Raw genomic sequence first — 17,786 nt, 5'->3', positions numbered from 1 at the left:
AGTTTATAAAGATCATGATGGAAAGCTGTATCTTTTTGCAGACCAGGCTAAACAACTTCTACCCTCAAAGAAGAATGGAACACAATCATTTCAATTCCCAGTAGAATCCATTTCCTCTTTACATTTGCCACAAAATTCAGTGTAACACTAGACATGGCCATTCACCCTCAATAGCTTCATATTGCAAGTTAGAAAATGCAGTCAGTTTCCAAGAAATCATATCTGGCTAGTGATCAAACATGAGGTATTAGAAAACCAAAAAGGCTAGTCCAGTTCTTTAAAGTCCTTTTCATCAGGTTGAGATCATTAACAATGAAACAGAAAAATTCATGGTGGGAATGCAAGTCCAAGGTGCCTCAGTTCCAGAGAGGCCAAAAGTCATTGCATCAAAAGGCTCAATAAGTACATTTTTCTATTCAGCATCCAACAGGAAAGAACTAAAGTCAGTATTATTTGGTTCCAGGTACCAAGAGGGCCTTCATGCTGACTCCTCTCTCTCATTAACCATCTCCACTCTCAGGATCATACTCCCGTGTCGGATAGGAGTACAGGGCAAGCTGTAAAAAGACATTCTTTAGAAAATCTTGGTAAGCAGGAGAAGGGGAGAATGGAGAAGAAAAGCCCTTTTCTAACATTAGAAAAATACGGGTGAGCAATGCTGCCTGTTACAGGGACTCCCTCAGTATCGTTAATAGTTAACAATAATATAGAAATACCCAGGACAGATCAACTAAAGTACTTGAATGTCTGGGCTTGAACTTGAGTAATAGATAAAGCAAACTCTCAGAGAAGTATACCTTTTGGAATCTCCTGCCCTTTTTGTTGCCATGGTTTCTCACTTCAAGTGAAATGGAAAGTTCTGAGGGATGTAAGATCCCCAAAAGACATGGCTTATATAAGACATGACTGAGAGAGAGTAACTTCCTGTAGCAGGCAACATTTGGGACAAGGAATAGAAAACTCCTTGCACCTGGCTCCAATAAGCAAATTACTGTTGGCCCCTGAGCCTAGTAACTGGTTTATAACGAGCAAAAAGTTGAGAAAAGAAAGCTGCTAAAAAAAAAAAAAAAGAAAAAAGGCTAAATGGCATGAAATTGAAGAGTTCACGTCAGCTACCATGGGATCCAAAGTGAGCCTCTACCGGTCAATGGCACACGTCTGTCCTTGCTCCAGGGCTTCCTTCCACAAAGGACGGAACCGTAAAGGAGAAATGAGCCCTATGTTTGGCCCTGGGTCACCTCACTATGGGTTACACCACGGGGAGGTTAGTCAGACCTGTCTGACACCAACATCTATACCACACTTTTTCAACTTCCTTAGAAGAACATGTTTATTTTCATAAAGAAAATAATCAACATAATTCTATTACTTCATTTGCGCATAACCCTAATGGAAAGGCTTACCAGCTATCAAAAGCGTTTGCTCAGCTGCAGCAAGCTAGATTAGCAGGGGTCCTAGTTTTACTCAGGCCACCATCAGCCTTCATGAACACACCAAATAATCAGACCAGTAAAAAACACTGGTAGTATAATTAAATAAATAACTTTATTTACGATACTTCAGATTTTATAAATGCTGACTATATAGCAACCAAAGTCCCACAAATTCTAGCTGAGGCACAACCATCGATCAAGACCCTTTGAAAAATCAAAGATAAATAGAGAGTCAGGGGAGAGAAGTTTTGTTCTCCCAGGAGAGAATTTAATAAATGAACTTACTTCTCTGATCTCTCAAGGTTCACAGTGGGAAAACTTAAATTTTCTTTTAAGGGCATCCCCAATCAACTGACTAATCAATAAACCCATATTTAGAAAAATAAACCCCATAGTTAAAAAAAAATATATCAATTGCTCTTCATACCCAGAACATAATGAAACTCTAATGCCAGAATGAAAAACCTCTGTTTCTGTACCCAACCAGAGGTTAGTCTACCGATCAGCCTGTAATCAAGTCCATCATGTCACCATGAACACATTGTGGAGTGAAGAACTGCATGCTAATATCCTTTTATTTCCTGTGGCATGGTCTTAAGCCAATACTATAAATACCACAGTACATTTCAGAGGTGAAGAGTAGCTTTCTTTCTTGTAAGGACAGCAGATGTTGGAAGTCTTCGACCTAATTGTGGTAGTTCAGTTAGAAAAGTCGTAACATTTATAGAAACTGGGAAATGGTTTAACTTGGAATTCTGGTGGGTGGTTTAAGATTTTGTCACTGTCCATGGTGGTAACAGAAGACAGATTCTGATAGTGCAGACAGAGACAGATTCTGGTATTTTCTCCTTCAGTAGTAAAGCCCCTCATTCTCCGGATGTGTGGAAAAGCTTAACAGATTTGGAATGAATAGGTTTTCACAGAACACAGAATTCCTGGTACGTAAGACAGGGGTCCTTAAACTTTTGCTCCGACATGTGGAACATTTACAAATGGAATCATCTGGATGGTGGCCCTTCACTGTCTTTTTACATGTAGCTTGTTGAAGAGACCTCAATGAAAATCAAGCATTTTCCTCACTTGGTTGTCAGTGTTAATCACGACATGAGGAGGAAAAGTTAGGGGCACTGACAGATACTTACTGGCTTTTTGTCGTGGTAGAACTGGAATTTTCTTTTCTTGTAGTAATAGATATTACTCAATAGAAGAAACTAACAAAAAGTAAAAAACAATGACTGACCAAAAAAAAAGCCTATCATTCTTGATGGTTTTTTCAGGAATACAGTTAACCTGAGTGTGGGCATGATTAAAAAACAAGATAAAGTCTTTTTTTGCAGTGCTTGTCTTCTGTTTCAGATAACCTCAACTGTGCTGAAGATGGCCTGTGAAAATTTCAAAGATTCTTTGAAAATTGCCATTTTCCTTGAACACCAAAAAAGTTGGGGACAAAGAGTACAAATTTATAGCACAGATTATCAAGAAATGACTTGGAATTTCTCATCATGAGTGTAAAATAAAAGGAAAAAGCTATTTTTATTCACAACTCCATCTGGTGGCTGAAAGGAAAGCAGTCTTTGGATATACAGAAGCCTGGTTTTTTGAAGAGTCCAGCCTCGTGACCTGGCTTGTCATCAGCCTTCAACACTATCATTGAAGCATGGAAATTCTGTTTCTGATGGGTTTACTTACCTCTTGGGGAGACAAAACATCTTTTTTTTTTTTTTAGAAACTGAAAACAGAGGGAAATGTGTGTTAGAAAAGATAGCACAGAAAACCTGTGACTTCCGCTCAAGCTGACCACATCAGAGTCCATCACTGTCAGTCTTGAATGAATCCTGCTGGTCAGGCTAATTAGCAGATCAGTCAACTTCTCCTTCCTATTTTTCTTCTTCTGGATCAGGGTGTGAAAGTGGTGGCTGTCCAGAGTCCCTGGAGATGTCCCATCAATGGAATGCATACAGCAGCAACAGGATGGTACAGACGCCAATAACACCACCCAGGATGAGGGAGTCACGCCGCTTCCTAAGGTTGATTCGCTGGATGAGGCTGTTCACAGCAGGAAAACGATCTTTGGGAAATCTTTATTAAGGTCATATGTGGAAGAAGCCTCTTTGAAAAGTCACAGGAATCACAAAAAACAGAGATCAGTGGAGTCCAGAAAGACAAATGATGAGAAGAAACAGAGGGGAAGAAAAGCACACTGAGGAAGCTGCAGCAAACACCAATGCCTTACTGCTCAACGTCCCAAGCGAGTCTGGGCCCCGCGGCACACTGCAGCTCACGGGTGAGAGCAACAGAAAGGACCACACTGAGACAGGAGCAGACAGCAGGGGCGGCTGCTGCCATGTGCCAAGGGAGGGCTGTCTGGGTGGAGCCAGCGCAGCCAGGAACGAAGGAGCCCTGCAGGGCAGGCAGGCAGAGGCACAGCCAGCCGCCACACCACCCTGCATTCCCTTCTCTTCCTCTCTCTCTCTCTTAAATCCCTTTCCTCAGGAGACTGGGAAGTTCTTCCAGAAGGGTTTTGAGGAGTACACGATCTCCCCACAGGGTGATAAGCCCCCCTGGATTCAGACAATTGGTGGGAACAAACTCTAAGGGTCTGTATAATCAAACACTGGTTAATTATTTAAAAATTTTAAATTCACTTAGCAGGAGTGGGCAGGAATAGGGTTGGAAGGTGGGTTAAACTGCTCTGACTGCCCTTTGTGGGGAACACAATGGAAGCAAAGAGGAAAGTTTCAGGAGTTTCCCAGCAGTCACAACTGTACTGTACTTGGTACCGTAAAATATCTTCGTATCTTACTTGGTAGTATGTTGTCATCAAAGCACATGCCTGCGTGTCCTATACCGGCCTGCATTGCCAGCAGCGGTTTCTGACTACAAAAACTTACACGGTGTCAGGTACAAATCTCATAGAAAGCAGATGCTTAATCTTTTCTGGCTTGGTACCAGAAGGGTCAACACTGCCCTTAGAGGAAATAAGAAAACTTTTGACATTAGGAAACACTGTCTGTAGTGAACACATTTCTACCTAGTTTTTCTTTTAGGGGAATTTCCCTGCTCCTCCAACAATCTAGTTCAGTTCATGTAACTGGGTGGGGCTGCTGCTGCCTTCTGCCATCAGGTGTACATATCCACTCAGGCTTGGCAGAAGAGAATAGTCCCTCCCCTTGGCCAGTGGCTGGGTTAGGCAGTGACTCAAGTGAGGGCAACCACAGTCCTCTTTGGACATGTGCCAGAGCTGTTAGAAATTTCATAATTTTTGATCTGGCAGGAGGTGACCCTGGTAGCCATCTCTATCAGCACGAGGAGAAAATGTGTCTGAGAATAAGGCCATCACATAAGTAAACAGAAATGAGAGATGGAGGAGGGGAACAAAGAACAGAAAGGCAGATTCTTGATAATAAAATCTGAGCCTCTGCATCCAAGCCATCCATTAAGCCAAATTCTACTCCTGAATTTTACAGACATATGAACAAGTTAATTCTCTCCTTTTCCTCATTAGGTCAGTGTAAATTAGGTTTCTATTATTGTCTTTCTATAGAGTCCTAACTAATCAAACCCATTTTATTTGATTTTTTTAAAACATATTTTTGGAAATGATTCTAATTTATCATACTGATAAAACGAGATAATGTATATCAGAGTACTCTACTAACTGAAAAGCCCTGTCAGAGAAGGCAATGGCACCCCACTCCAGTACTCTTGCCTGGAAAATCCATGGACGGAGGAGCCTGGTGGGCTGCAGTCCATGGGGTCGCTAAGAGTCGGACACGACTGAGCAACTTCACTTTCACTTTTCTCTTTCATGCATTGGAGAAGGAAATGGCAACCCACTCCAGTATTCTTGCCTGGAGAATCCCAGGGATGGCAGAGCCTGGTGGGCTGCTGTGTATGGGGTTGCACAGAGTCGGACACGACTGAAATGACTTAGCAGCAGCAGCAGCAAAGCCCTATATAAAACAAATGATTTTAGATGTATGGTTTTATACTTAGGGTGACGAGTGAAGTCGCTCAGTTGTGTCCGACTCTTTGTGACCCTATGGACTGTAGCCTACCACAGTCCTCCATCCATGGGATTTTCCAGGCAAGAGTACTGGAATGGGTTGCCATTTCCTTCTCCAGAGGAATCTTTCCAACCCAGGGATCGAACCCAGTCTCCCACATTGTAGGCAGACACTTTACTGTTTGAGCCACCAAGGAAGCACAAAGCAGGAACAAAACTCACCAAAAACTGTAAAATATCAACACATTTCAGGATATTCTTTTCCTTAGGCAAATGAGGGATCACACTAGAAGTGACCTCAAACCATCTAGGATCAGAAGATACTCAACTTCTAAAATTATAGGTCCTTTCCCTATTAGTAATTGGGGAAGGAAACTTTTTTTCTCTAAAAGGGCTGATTCCTCAAAGGAAACAGAATGTTTTTGGTCTTAGCAGTTTCCCTGCTGGATTTCTCAGAGTATGAGTAGTACTAATTTAAACTGGGAAACTGAAGAACTAGACAAGGTAGAGGTCACAACAAACAAGCAGCAAATCTATACTAGAGTTCAGCTTGTGCAAAATGAAAATATGGTAATCAGCAGTGATCAGCACTTACATGTATGGCTACTTCCTTCCCTTTGTAAGCATATGCCACTGACTTATTCTCCAAAATGAAAAAAGAAAGAAGAAAAAGCACAAAATTTATGACCTCTGTGTAAAAACAGTGTACACTGTAGACTTCTAACATGGATTCAAGAGCTATTAAGATGCAAAATAGTTTTGTGAATAACTTGGAAATTATATTTATCATTTTTTTCCGAGATCTACTAGTATGAAACTTCTGGTGTGCTATCTTTTAGAAATGGCACTAAACAGTATGAACTTTCACAAAGTGCAAGTGCAGGGCATATTCACAATACAGGATTACACATGACCTCTACTGTCACTACTGACGGCAATCTGCCCAGGGGAGGGAGAGAGTGGTGAAGCACACAGAGATTCCCCCCTAAAAACAGATTTCAAACCGTCAAAAAGGATACTAGCCAAAGTGTTCATTTTACTCTGAATTGATTTCAACATTCCTCTCTGTGAAGTCATATTTTCTTTTGTTGCCATAGCAATGCTGCAAGGGAGACAAAGAGAAGCTCATCAATTGACATTTAAGACAATCGTGCATGGATCCATCGTACTCATAAACATGAACAGAAAACTAGGGTGAAGGTGAACGACACCAGCTCTGAAAAGCACCTGGGAAGGAACATGAAAAGAATTCCCAAGTCGTCTTCCCACTGTTCTTTCTCTGAATGATCACTTTATCCCCAATGCTATCTTCTGATATTGTTTTGGACAAGGCAGTGGACCATTTCCTGTTTTGTTTTTTTTTTTAAATTCAAAGTAACAAATGAAACAACACAACTGACAAATCATACATTACAAAAGCTTCTTAAAATGGTTTTAAAAGGGGCCAGCTACCAAAATATCCTTAATCAGGAAAAACTCTTTGAGAGGGAAGTAGGGAATTACAATTATAAAAATAGAACCAAATGTGTAATATATCACAAAATATTTATATACAACCAGCCCTTAATTTATGAAAAGATTATATTCCAAAATTCTATTTGAGAACCAACTAGACAGTGTATTAAAAAGCAGAGATATCACTTTGCCGACAAAGGTCCATACAGTAAAAGCTACGGTTTTGCAGTAGCCATGTATGGATTTGAGAGATGGACCATAAAGAAGGCTAAGTGCCAAAGAACTGATGTTTTCGAAGTGTGCTGGAGAAGACTCTTAAAAGTCTAGTGAACTGCAAGAACATCAATCCAGTTAATCCTAAAGGAAATCAACCCTGAATATTAATTGGAAGGACAAATGAAACTCCAATACTTTGGCCACCTGATGTGAGAAGCCAACTCACTGGAAAAGACCCCAATGCCGGGAAAGCTTCAAGGCAAAAGGAGAAGAGGGTGACAGAGGATGAGATGGTTGGATGGCATCACTGATGCAATGGACATGAATTTGGGCAAACTCCAGGAGACAGTGAGGGACAAGGAGGCCTGGCATGCTGCAGTCCATGGGGTCATGAAGAGTCAGACAAGACTTAGCAATTGAACAACAGGAACTACACTTCAAAAAAATATAAACTGAAAGATGAAAGCAACCAGGAAACATGCATGTTGTTGTCCCACCGTTCAGTAACTGGCTACAGTAGGGCAGCTCCCTAGACCATCATATATTTCGACCTCCTAGTTCTTATCCTTAGTCAAGAAGAGGAACCCCACTGCAGTGTCTATACCTAGCATTCTACAAGCAAACCCCCTTCCCTTTTCATGGGTTAACACTTACCCATATGACCCTGTCACAACTTACTGCTTTAAGTCATGGATAAGTTAGGTGATGGCACAAACTAACCTGCTACGGTTAATATCATTCCACTTTTTCTAAACGCATGACTATACATGTACCTGCCTTTTTAAATGAATATATTAATATTTTTAAATCATTTTACACAGATATGAAGAGCTACAGAGAGAAAAATATGGAAGCACACCAAATTATTAACCAATGTAGTAGTTGTATTTTAGGTGAATTCTTTTTCTTCCCTGCTTTATTTAGGTATATTTGACAAATATAAGTTGCATACATTTTTTAAAAGAAGATCAAGAAGGAGGAGGGAAGAAAATGAAAAATGTAAGAAAATTTCTCAGATCTAAAGATAAGTTTTCAGATTGTAAGAGCCCATCAAACAGACTAAAAATGATGCATGTCAACCTCATCATGGTGAGATTAAATACAAACAAAAACACAGGGGAAAAGGGATGATTCTAAGATTCCAGAGGGAAAAAAACATCATTTACGAAAAGTGAAAGTGAAAGTTGCTCAGTCATGTCTGACTCTTGGTGACCCCATGAACTTACACCGTCCATGGAATTTTCCAGGCCAGAATACTGGAGTGGGTAGCCTTTCCCTTCTCCAGGGGATTTTCCCAACCCAGGGACTGAGCCCAGGTCTCCCGAATTGCAGGTGGATTCTTTACCAGCTGAGCCACAAGGGAAGCCCATCATTTACGAAGGACAGAAAATTTTAATTGGGACTGGACTTAAAGAGCAGTACTGGAAACAATGCCTTAAAAAATGAGAAAATTATTTTCAACCTACAATTCTGATTTTTAGCTAAACAATGAATCAAGAATATGGGTAGAATAGGGACTTCCCTGGGGCCCGGGGGATGGGAATCCGCCTGCCAATGCAGGAGACATGGGTTTGATCCCTAGTCCAGGAGGATTCCACATGTGGAGCAACTAAGCTCACGCGCCACAACCACTGAGCCCATGCTCTAGGGCTTGCTAGCTGCAACTACTGAGCCTGTGTGCCTAGAGGCTGTGCTCTGCAACAAGAGAAGCTACCACAATGAGAAGCCCACGCGCTGCAATGAAGAGCGGCATTAGTCCACCACAACCAGAGAAAGCCCATGCAAAGCAACAAAGGCCTAGTGCAGCCAAAATGAAAAGAAATAAAATTGGAAAAAAAAAAGTATGAGTAGAATAGAAACTTTTTTGAGATGTGTAAAGTCCATAAAATTTACTTCTTATTCTTTCTGAGGAAGCTACTAAAGAACATGGTCAAACATAATGAGAGGATAAACTAAGAAAGTAGAAGACAGTAAATCCTGGAAATAAGTGATTCCATTTAAGGAGGTCATTGTAGGATAATGGTAAAAAGACATCCCAGGACTCGGACAGTGAATGCACCAGGTCTAAAGCACAAGCAACAGTTAGAGCTGGACATGGAACAACAGACTGGTTCCAAATAGGAAAAGGAGTACGTCAAGGCTCTATATTGTCACCCTGCTTATTTAACTTATATGCAGAGAACATCATGAGAAACACTGGGCTGGAAAAAGCACAAGCTGGAATCAAGATGGTCAGGAGAAATATCAATAACCTCAGATATACAGATGACACCACCTTTATGGCAGAAAGTGAAGAGGAACTAAAAAGCCTCTTGATGAAAGTGAAAGAGGAGAGTGAAAAAGTTGGCTTAAAGCTCAACATTCAGAAAACAAAGATCATGGCATCTGGTCCCATCACTTCATGGCAAATAGATGGGGAAATAGTGTCAGACTTTAATTTTGGGGCTCCAAAATCACTGCAGATGGTGACTGCAGCCATGAAATTGAAAGACGCTGACTCCTTGGAAGGAAAGTTATGATCAACCTAGATAGTATATTGAAAAGCAGAGACATTACTTTACCAACAAAGGTCCGTCTAGTCAAGGCTATGGTTTTTCCAGTGGTCATGTATGGATGTGAGAGTTGGACTGTGAAGAAAGCTGAGTGCCGAAGAATTGCTGCTTTTGAACTGTGGTGTTGGAGAAGACTCTTGAGAGTCCCTTGGACTACAAGGAGATCCAACCAGTCCATTCTGAAGGAGAACAGCCCTGGGTGTTCTTTGGAAGGAATGATGCTAAAGCTGAAACTCCAGTACTTTGGCCACCTCATGCGAAGAGTTGACTCATTGGAAAAGACCCTGATGCTGGGAGGGACTGGGGGCAGGAGGAGAAGGGGATGACACAGGATGAGATGGCTGGATGGCATCACCGACTTGATGGATGTGAGTTTGAGTGAACTCCAGGAGTTGGTGATGGACAGGGAGGCCTGGCATGCTGCAATTCATGGGGTCGCAGAGTCAGACACAACTGAACTGAACTGAACTGAAAATGTAGTTGTTTTATAGTAAATTTACTTTACCAGATATTTTAAAATAGGTACTACAGCCTTGAAAAAGGTAACAATTCAAACCTGGGGTGAGCAACAATCTTTGAATCATATATCCCTCTGTTTTCTTAAACTGGGACTATCACTATCTCCTATGCACTCTGACTCAGAAGTAGAGAAAATTAAAAAATAATTCCCGCAAAGCACTTTGTATTCCTTGGAGAACAGATATTATCATCATACATTATGTTATTATCTTGTTGAATATGCATGATTTCCAGTAGCACACAAAGTATATCTAGATATCCTTTCCTATCTCATTCCATCATCTGGAGTCAAGTGGAGTGAAATCTAGGCTGTTGTTATTTCAAGGGTCAAATATGCAGGGACAAGACAAACTCCAAATAATACGTAATGCTTTTAAAATGGTAAATCATTAATGTTTATTGGAACTTCAATATTCTCACCTATCCTGTGAACTAAACTCGGACTTTTTTTTTAAACAATTGTTGTTTAGGCGTCCAGTTGTATCCAACTCTTTTGCAACCCCATGGATTGTAGCCCACCAGGCTCCTCTGTCCATGGGATTTTCCTGGCAAGAATACTGGAGTGGGTTGCCATTTCCTTCTCCAGGGGATCTTCCAGACTCAAGGATCCAACCCACATCTCCTGCTTGGCAGGTGGATTCTTTACCAATGAGACACCTGGGAAGCCATTTTTTCAACAGTAGATAATATTAATTATACATTTAAAGCTTAAGAATAAACTTATAAATATTGGGTCTTTTCAACAAATTGATGCCAATTTATATTCAGTTGTGTATATTGTTTTTAAAATATAGCTCCAAAAGGAAAAGGTAAAACTTTATAGGTAGAATTATGGGGAAACTTTAAGAATCCCTGATAAAATGTGACCCAACTTTATGCACTGATGAAAGTAAAGGAGCCACAAGGGAGATACTTCAGTCAACAATTGAGCAATTTTTTGAAAACTGTGGAGAGTTGGAAGACTCAGTGCATGAAATTCAAACAAAATTCCAAGATATGATAAATTCATCTTATTATAAAATTATAATTTATGATTTTCAATTATAGGAACATACTATAATCCACTGAATACAGTAAGAATCCATGAGCTCATTTCAACATAAAAATTTCAGGATATGAACACTGAAACTGAAATATTCAGAGGTAAAGAGGCACCATGCCTGGAACTTATTTACAAGTAGTTCAGAAAAAAAAAAAAGTGAAAAAGCAAATGTGGCAAAATGATAACATTTGGGGAATCTAAGGTAAAAGGTATGTGGAAACTCAGTACCACTGGTACTTTTCTGAAACCTGAAATATCAAAATAAACAGTTAAAAAATATTAATAATAGAGCTGCCATTTAAATTAACTTAGTGGTAGCCAGGGGATCTTCTCGATTCAAGGATTTTACTTATATTAATCTTCACAACAATCTTTTAGGGTAGGTATTATCATCAATTCATTTAAATACATAAGAACATGAAGATTCCAAGAAACTTGTTCAAGAAAAGAGATCTAATTAAGTAGCACAGTCAGGTTTCAAAGCAAATCATACTCCAAAGCTCATCCTCTTTTAATAAGGCAGGAAATATAGTAGTGGTTTAGACAGAGCTCTTGCTCTAGAGTTAGAGACTCAGGTTTGAGGATCTGAATCCTCAATACTATTTGTTAGTAATGTGATTATGGGCAAATTACTTACCTTAACTTCTCTTTTGTTTTGAAGATAGTATCTAGTGATTAGTACCTATCTCATGAATTACTGGGCTTCCCTGGCGGCTCAGACGATAAAACGTCTGCCTGCAATGCAGGAGACCCTGCTTCGATTCCTGGGTCGGGAAGATCTCCTAGAGAAGGAAATGGCAATCTACTCCAGCACTCTTGCCTGGAAAATCCCATAGACAGAGGAGCCTGGTAGGCTACAGTCCATGGGGTCACAAAGAACTGAGCGACTTCATTTTCACTTTCATTAGTTACTGAGGAGATTAAACAACATATAGCATGTACAACCCTTGAATACAATGCATGCTAAGTTGCTTCAGTCGGTCCAACTCTTTGCAACCCTATGGATTGCAGCCCTCCAGGCTCCTCTCTGTCCATGGGATTCTCCAGCAAGAAAACTGGAGTGGGCTGCCATGCCCTCCTCCAGGGGATTTTCCCAACCCAGGGATCTAAACCACATCTCTTACGTCTCCCGCACTGGCAGGCAGGATCTTCACCACCTGGGGAGGCCTGAACACAATACCAAAGTCTATGATAAGAGTACAAATGCTGGTTGTTTCCACGTATTTCATGCCACCTTTCCTGAAAAAGTGCTTTAGACAATGCTTAATTTTGAAGAGTTGAGACAATTACTAGTTAAATTTCTTTTTTACTGTTTTAAAATAGGTATTTAAAAATTTATCAAACCTAGAGAATTAGGCAGTTAAAACCAACAAACAAATTTCCCTTACCTTAAACAAGAAGTTACTTCACTGTTATTACAGATAATACTAATTACTGCAGACTTTATATAACTGCTATGACAGAAACCAAGTCTACATAAATGTTACATATAAGACACTTAACAAATCACATGTTCATGACTGTTTTCCACTAAAAAGTGAGAATAAAAAGACAGAGGCTGAAAATGTTGAGAATGAACTCACTAGGAAAATTAACCTAGGTAAAACACCCTAATGCCAACAGTCCCGAAACAAATGTTTTAGGCTTCAGGTATCTTATAAGGGGAAGTCATAGTAAAAATACATTACCATGTAATAAAATTCCCATCTTTAAGGAAGATTAACTGATTTTAACTCTAGTTATAGGATTAACTTCATCTGTTTATTAATGTGCAAACAAACAAACAAAAAAACCCCATTTTTCCTACCTTATTGTCTCTTCTATTAGACGGTCTGAGCTGCAAATAAAAAGAAAATTCAAATTCTGGAATTATTAAAAGCACATTTAAAACCTGTACTTAATTTTTCTATATTTTACAGATAGATTATTTTTCCAGTCATTTATGTGAAAAACACCCAGACTTTTGAAAGCAGCTACAGAAAATTCTGGACTCTGAAATTAGTTAACCCACATATATAGTTTTCATCTTAATTTGTTGGCTTAAATCTATTTCTTCCACAGAGATACTTAATGATTAAAGTCAGAATAGTTTTAATGAGAGCACAAAAAAATAAAACTACTTCTTTAATCTAGATAGCTCCAAGTTGTCACCACTGTCTATCCAAAACTTCAGAATTACAGCCAAATTGTTGAGACAGGATAGGCAATATAGTTTCAATGCCTATAAGCAGTAATTATTTACATCTTAAAATTTCTTCCTTTTTTGAAAAACAAAATCAAATCTCAGCTTGCCACACTTTAGAATTCAAGAATCTGAATAAAGATACCAATGCACTGTTGATCGGTGAAACATTTCCACTTATGCATCAAATACTGGAAAGAAAGACATCTCCAAAAATCCATTTTAGGGAGGAATGCACAGCTTGGTAAAAGGACAGCTTTATAGCGGAAAGAAATAAAAACAAACTCGCAGATATATGTATCCATTTGCCATAAAGACAGCACAATCTAGCAAAAACAATTTAAAATTACTCTCCTTTGGGGATACATAATATATAATCAAGTGGAATCATCCTTCATAAACAAACACTTCATAACAGCCCAGAGGTATTCCAAAGAGGCACCTATTGTCTGTGATTAAGCAACAACTTTCTGTTTCTTTCAAGAAACCAATTTAAACTAGCTGAAAACAATGAGCTAAATTTCATCATCAATTACTGTACCAAGGAATCACTAAAGCAACACTTAGATATTAGTTCTGCTTAAAAGGTAATTCATTTCCCTCAATATACAAACTGCAAATGATACAAATTTCAAGAACATATTTTAAAGCAGTTTAACAAAACGTAAGAACTTGGCAAAACCATTTAGGTTAATAACAAGAATCTTTTAAAAGAGGAGGTGAGTAAAAGAATAAGGAAGTAAATGAGTAAGCAAGCAAGAAAACAAACAAGCAAGTATGTAATAAATAAAACTGAAAAACTGATCCCTTTGTAAACTGTAAAAAAAAATCTGATGAAGTTGTCACCAGCCAGTGAGATAATTTACATCAAGCACTGTGGTGATTTCAGTCTTCCACCTACTTATAGTTAACCAGAGGGACCCTATGTCTTAATATCTTCTAAGACATGTGAACAATACTATTAAGCTGCAGTAGGACACAAAAAGCTAAGTGCTAACCGAGTTTTATATTACAGATAACATTTGCAAAATACTGAAAAAACAAAGATGAACGTACAAATCATTTGCAACCACTCTTCCATTAACACTGATATTATGGCACATTTGTTTCTTGACTGGGTAGCCCAAGGAACACTTTTTTTTGTTTTTGTCTTCCTTTCTTTCTTTTTTTTGTCACTCTATGCAGTGTGGGGGATCTTAGTTCCCCACAGGAGATCGAACCTGCATCCCCTGTATTGGAAAGCAGACTCTCAACCACTGGACAGTTAGGGAAGTCCCAGGAATACCTTTACTTGCATTTTTCATGGTTTATTTAGCACAGAAATTTTGTTTTATGATCTCACGAAATTACCTAGAACATCAACATTCTAGGAATCAATGAACTAAGATGGACTGGAATGGGTGAATTTAACTAAGATGACCATTATATCTACTACTGTGGGCAAGAATCAGAAATAGAGTAGACATCATAGTCAACAGAAGAGTCCAAGATGCAGTACTTAGATGCAATCTCAAAACGACAGAATGATCTCTGTTCATTTCCAAGGCAAACCATTCAATATCATGGTAATCCAAGTCTATGCCCCGACCAGTAACGCTGAAGAAGCTAAAGTTGAATGGTTCTATGAAGATCTACAAGACCTTCTAGAACTAACACCCCGAAAAGATGTAGGGGACTGGAATGCAAAAGTAGGAAGTCAAGAAATACATGGAGTAACAGGCAAATTTGGCCTTGGAGTACAGAATGAAGCAGGGCAAAGGCTAATAGAGTTCTGCCAAGAGAACGCACTGGTCACAGCAAACACCCTCTTCCAACAACACAAGAGAAGACTCTACACATGGACATCACCAGATGGTCAACACCAAAATCAGACTGATTATATTCTTTGCAACCAAAGATGGAGATGCTCTATACAGTCAGCAAAAACAAGACCGGGAGCTGACTGCGGCTCAGATCATGAACTCCTTATTGCCAAATTCAGACTTAAATTGAAGAAAGTAGGGAAAACCACTAGACCATTCAGGTATGACCTAAATCAAATTCCTTATGACTATACAGTGGAAGTGAGAAATAGATTCAAGGGACTAGATCTGATAGAATGCCTGATGAACTATGGACGGAAGTTCATGACATTGTACAGGAGACAGGAATCAAGACCATCCCCAAGACAAAGAAATGCAAAAAAGCAAAATGGCTGCCTGAGGAGGTCTTAAAAATAGCTGTGAAAAGAAGAGAAGCAGAAAGCAAAGGAGAAGAGGAAAGATATACCCATTTGAATGCAGAGTTCCAAAGAAGAGCAAGGAGAGATAAGAAGCCTTTCTCAGTGATCACTACAAAGAAATAGAGGAAAACAATAGAATGGGAGACTAGAGATCTCTTCAAGGAAATTGGAGATACCTAGGGAACATTTCATGCAAAGATGGGCGCGATAAAGGACAGACATGGTATGGAGCTAACAGAAGCAGAAGATATTAAGAAGAGGTGGCAAGAATACACAGAAGAACTGTACAAAAAAGATCTTCACGACCCAGATAATCACAATGGTATGATCACTCACACTCACCTAGGGCCAGACATCCTGGATTGTGAAGTCAGGTGGGCCTTAGAAAGCATCACTATGAACAGAGCTAGTGGAGGTGATGGAATTCCAGTTGAGCTATTTCAAATCCTAAAAGACGATGCTGTGAAAGTGCTGCATTCAATATGCCAGTAAATTTGGAAAACTCAGCAGTGGCCACAGAGCTGGAAAAGGTCAGTTTTCATTCCAATCCCAAAGAAAGGCAATGCCAAAGAATGCTCAGACCACCACACAATTGCACCCATCTCACACGCTAGCAAAGTAATACTCAAAATTCTCCAAGCCAGGCCTCAACAGTATGTGATCTGTGAACTTCCAGATGTTCAAGCTGTATTTAAAAAAAGGCAGAGGAACCAGAGATCAAATTGCCAACATCCGTTGGATCACTGAAAAAGCAAGAGAGTTCCAGAGAAACATCTATTTCTGCTTTATTGACTATGCCAAAGCCTTTGATTGTGTGGATCACCACAAACTGTGGAAAATTCTGAAAGAGATGGAACTATCAGACCATGTAACCTGCCTCCTGAGAAACCTGTATGCAGGTCAAGAAGCAACAGTTAGAACTGGACATGGAATAACAGACTGGTTCCAAATTGGGAAAGGAGTACATCAAGGCTGTATACTGTCACCCTGCTTATTTAACTTATATGCAGAGTACATCATGAGAAACGCTGGGCTGGAGGAAGCACAAGCTGGAATCAAGATTGCTGGGAGAAATATCAATAACCTCAGATATGCAGATGATATCACCCTTATGGCAGAAAGTAAAGAGGAACTAAAAAGCCTCCTGATGAAAGTGAAAGAGGAGAGTGAAACTCAACATTCAGAAAACTAAGATCATGGCATCCAGTCCCATCACTTCATGGCAAATAGATGGAAACAGTGACAGACTTTATTTTTTGGGACTCCAAAATCACTGCAGATGGTGACTGCAGCCATGAAATTAAAAGATGCTTGCTCCTTGGAAGAAAAGTTATGACCAACCTAGACAGTATAATAAAAAGCATAGACATTACTTTGCCAACAAAGGTCCATGTAGTCAGAACTACGGTTTTTCCACTAGTCACGTATGGATGTAAGAGTTGGACTATTAACAAAGCTGAACACCGAAGAATTGATGCTTTTGAACTGTGGTGTTGGAGAAGACTCTTGAGAGTCCCTTGGACAGCAAGGAGATACAATCAGTCCATCCTAAAGGAAATCGGTCATGAATATTCATTAGAAGGACTGATGCTGAAGCTGAAACTCCAATACTTTGGCCACCTGATGTGAAGAACTGACTCACTGGGAAAGACCCTGATGTTGGGAAAGATTGAAAGCAGGAGGAGAAGGGGACCACAGAGGATGAGATGGTTGGATGGTATCACCGACTCAATGGAGAGGACTTTGAGTAAACTCCAGGAGTTGGTGATAGACAGGGAGACCTGGCGTGCTATAGTCCACGGGGTGGCAAAGAGTTGGACATGACTGAGCGACTGAACTGAACTGAAACTGTTGAGTTTTAAGAGTTCTTTGTGTATTTTGGATAACAGTCCTTTATCAGATATGTTTTATAAGTATGTTTTTCCAGTCCACTTCATCATCTTGACAGTGTCTTTGGAAGAGCAGAGGTTTTTCATTTTAATGAATTCAGTCTTAACGTTTTCGTTCATGATGTTTTTGGCACTGCATCTAAAAACACATTGCTAAACCCAATGTTACCTAGAATTTCTCCTGTGTTGTAAAACTTCTAGTAGTTTTGTACTTTATATTTATGATCTATTTTGGGAAAAGGTATAAGGTCAGCATCTATATTCATTTTTT

The 17,786-nt window shown here is 39.6% G+C and overlaps 1 protein-coding gene across 2 annotated transcripts in view; it reads right to left on the bottom strand.

Moving 5' to 3' along the window:
- GOSR1 (golgi SNAP receptor complex member 1) overlaps positions 1,527-17,786 on the bottom strand; it is a 34,927-nt gene continuing 18,667 nt past the window's right edge. Inside the window, exons 7-9 of one of the 2 annotated variants that reach the window (XM_005693293.3) lie at positions 13,031-13,060; positions 6,459-6,541; positions 1,527-3,501 (exon numbers count right to left, since the gene is read on the bottom strand). In XM_005693293.3, the coding sequence (XP_005693350.1) occupies positions 3,377-3,501; positions 6,459-6,541; positions 13,031-13,060 (238 nt within the window). In that variant the 3' untranslated portion in view covers positions 1,527-3,376. Of the gene's footprint in view, positions 3,513-6,458; positions 6,542-13,030; positions 13,061-17,786 lie in introns of both variants that reach the window. The other variant, XM_018064361.1, reaches the window with a different exon arrangement.

The sequence above is a fragment of the Capra hircus genome, chromosome 19 (genome assembly GCF_001704415.2).
Source record: "Capra hircus breed San Clemente chromosome 19, ASM170441v1, whole genome shotgun sequence".
NCBI lineage: Eukaryota > Metazoa > Chordata > Mammalia > Artiodactyla > Bovidae > Capra > Capra hircus.
Note: the sequence above shows the minus strand (reverse complement) of the source record. Positions and strands in the feature narration are given on the sequence as shown.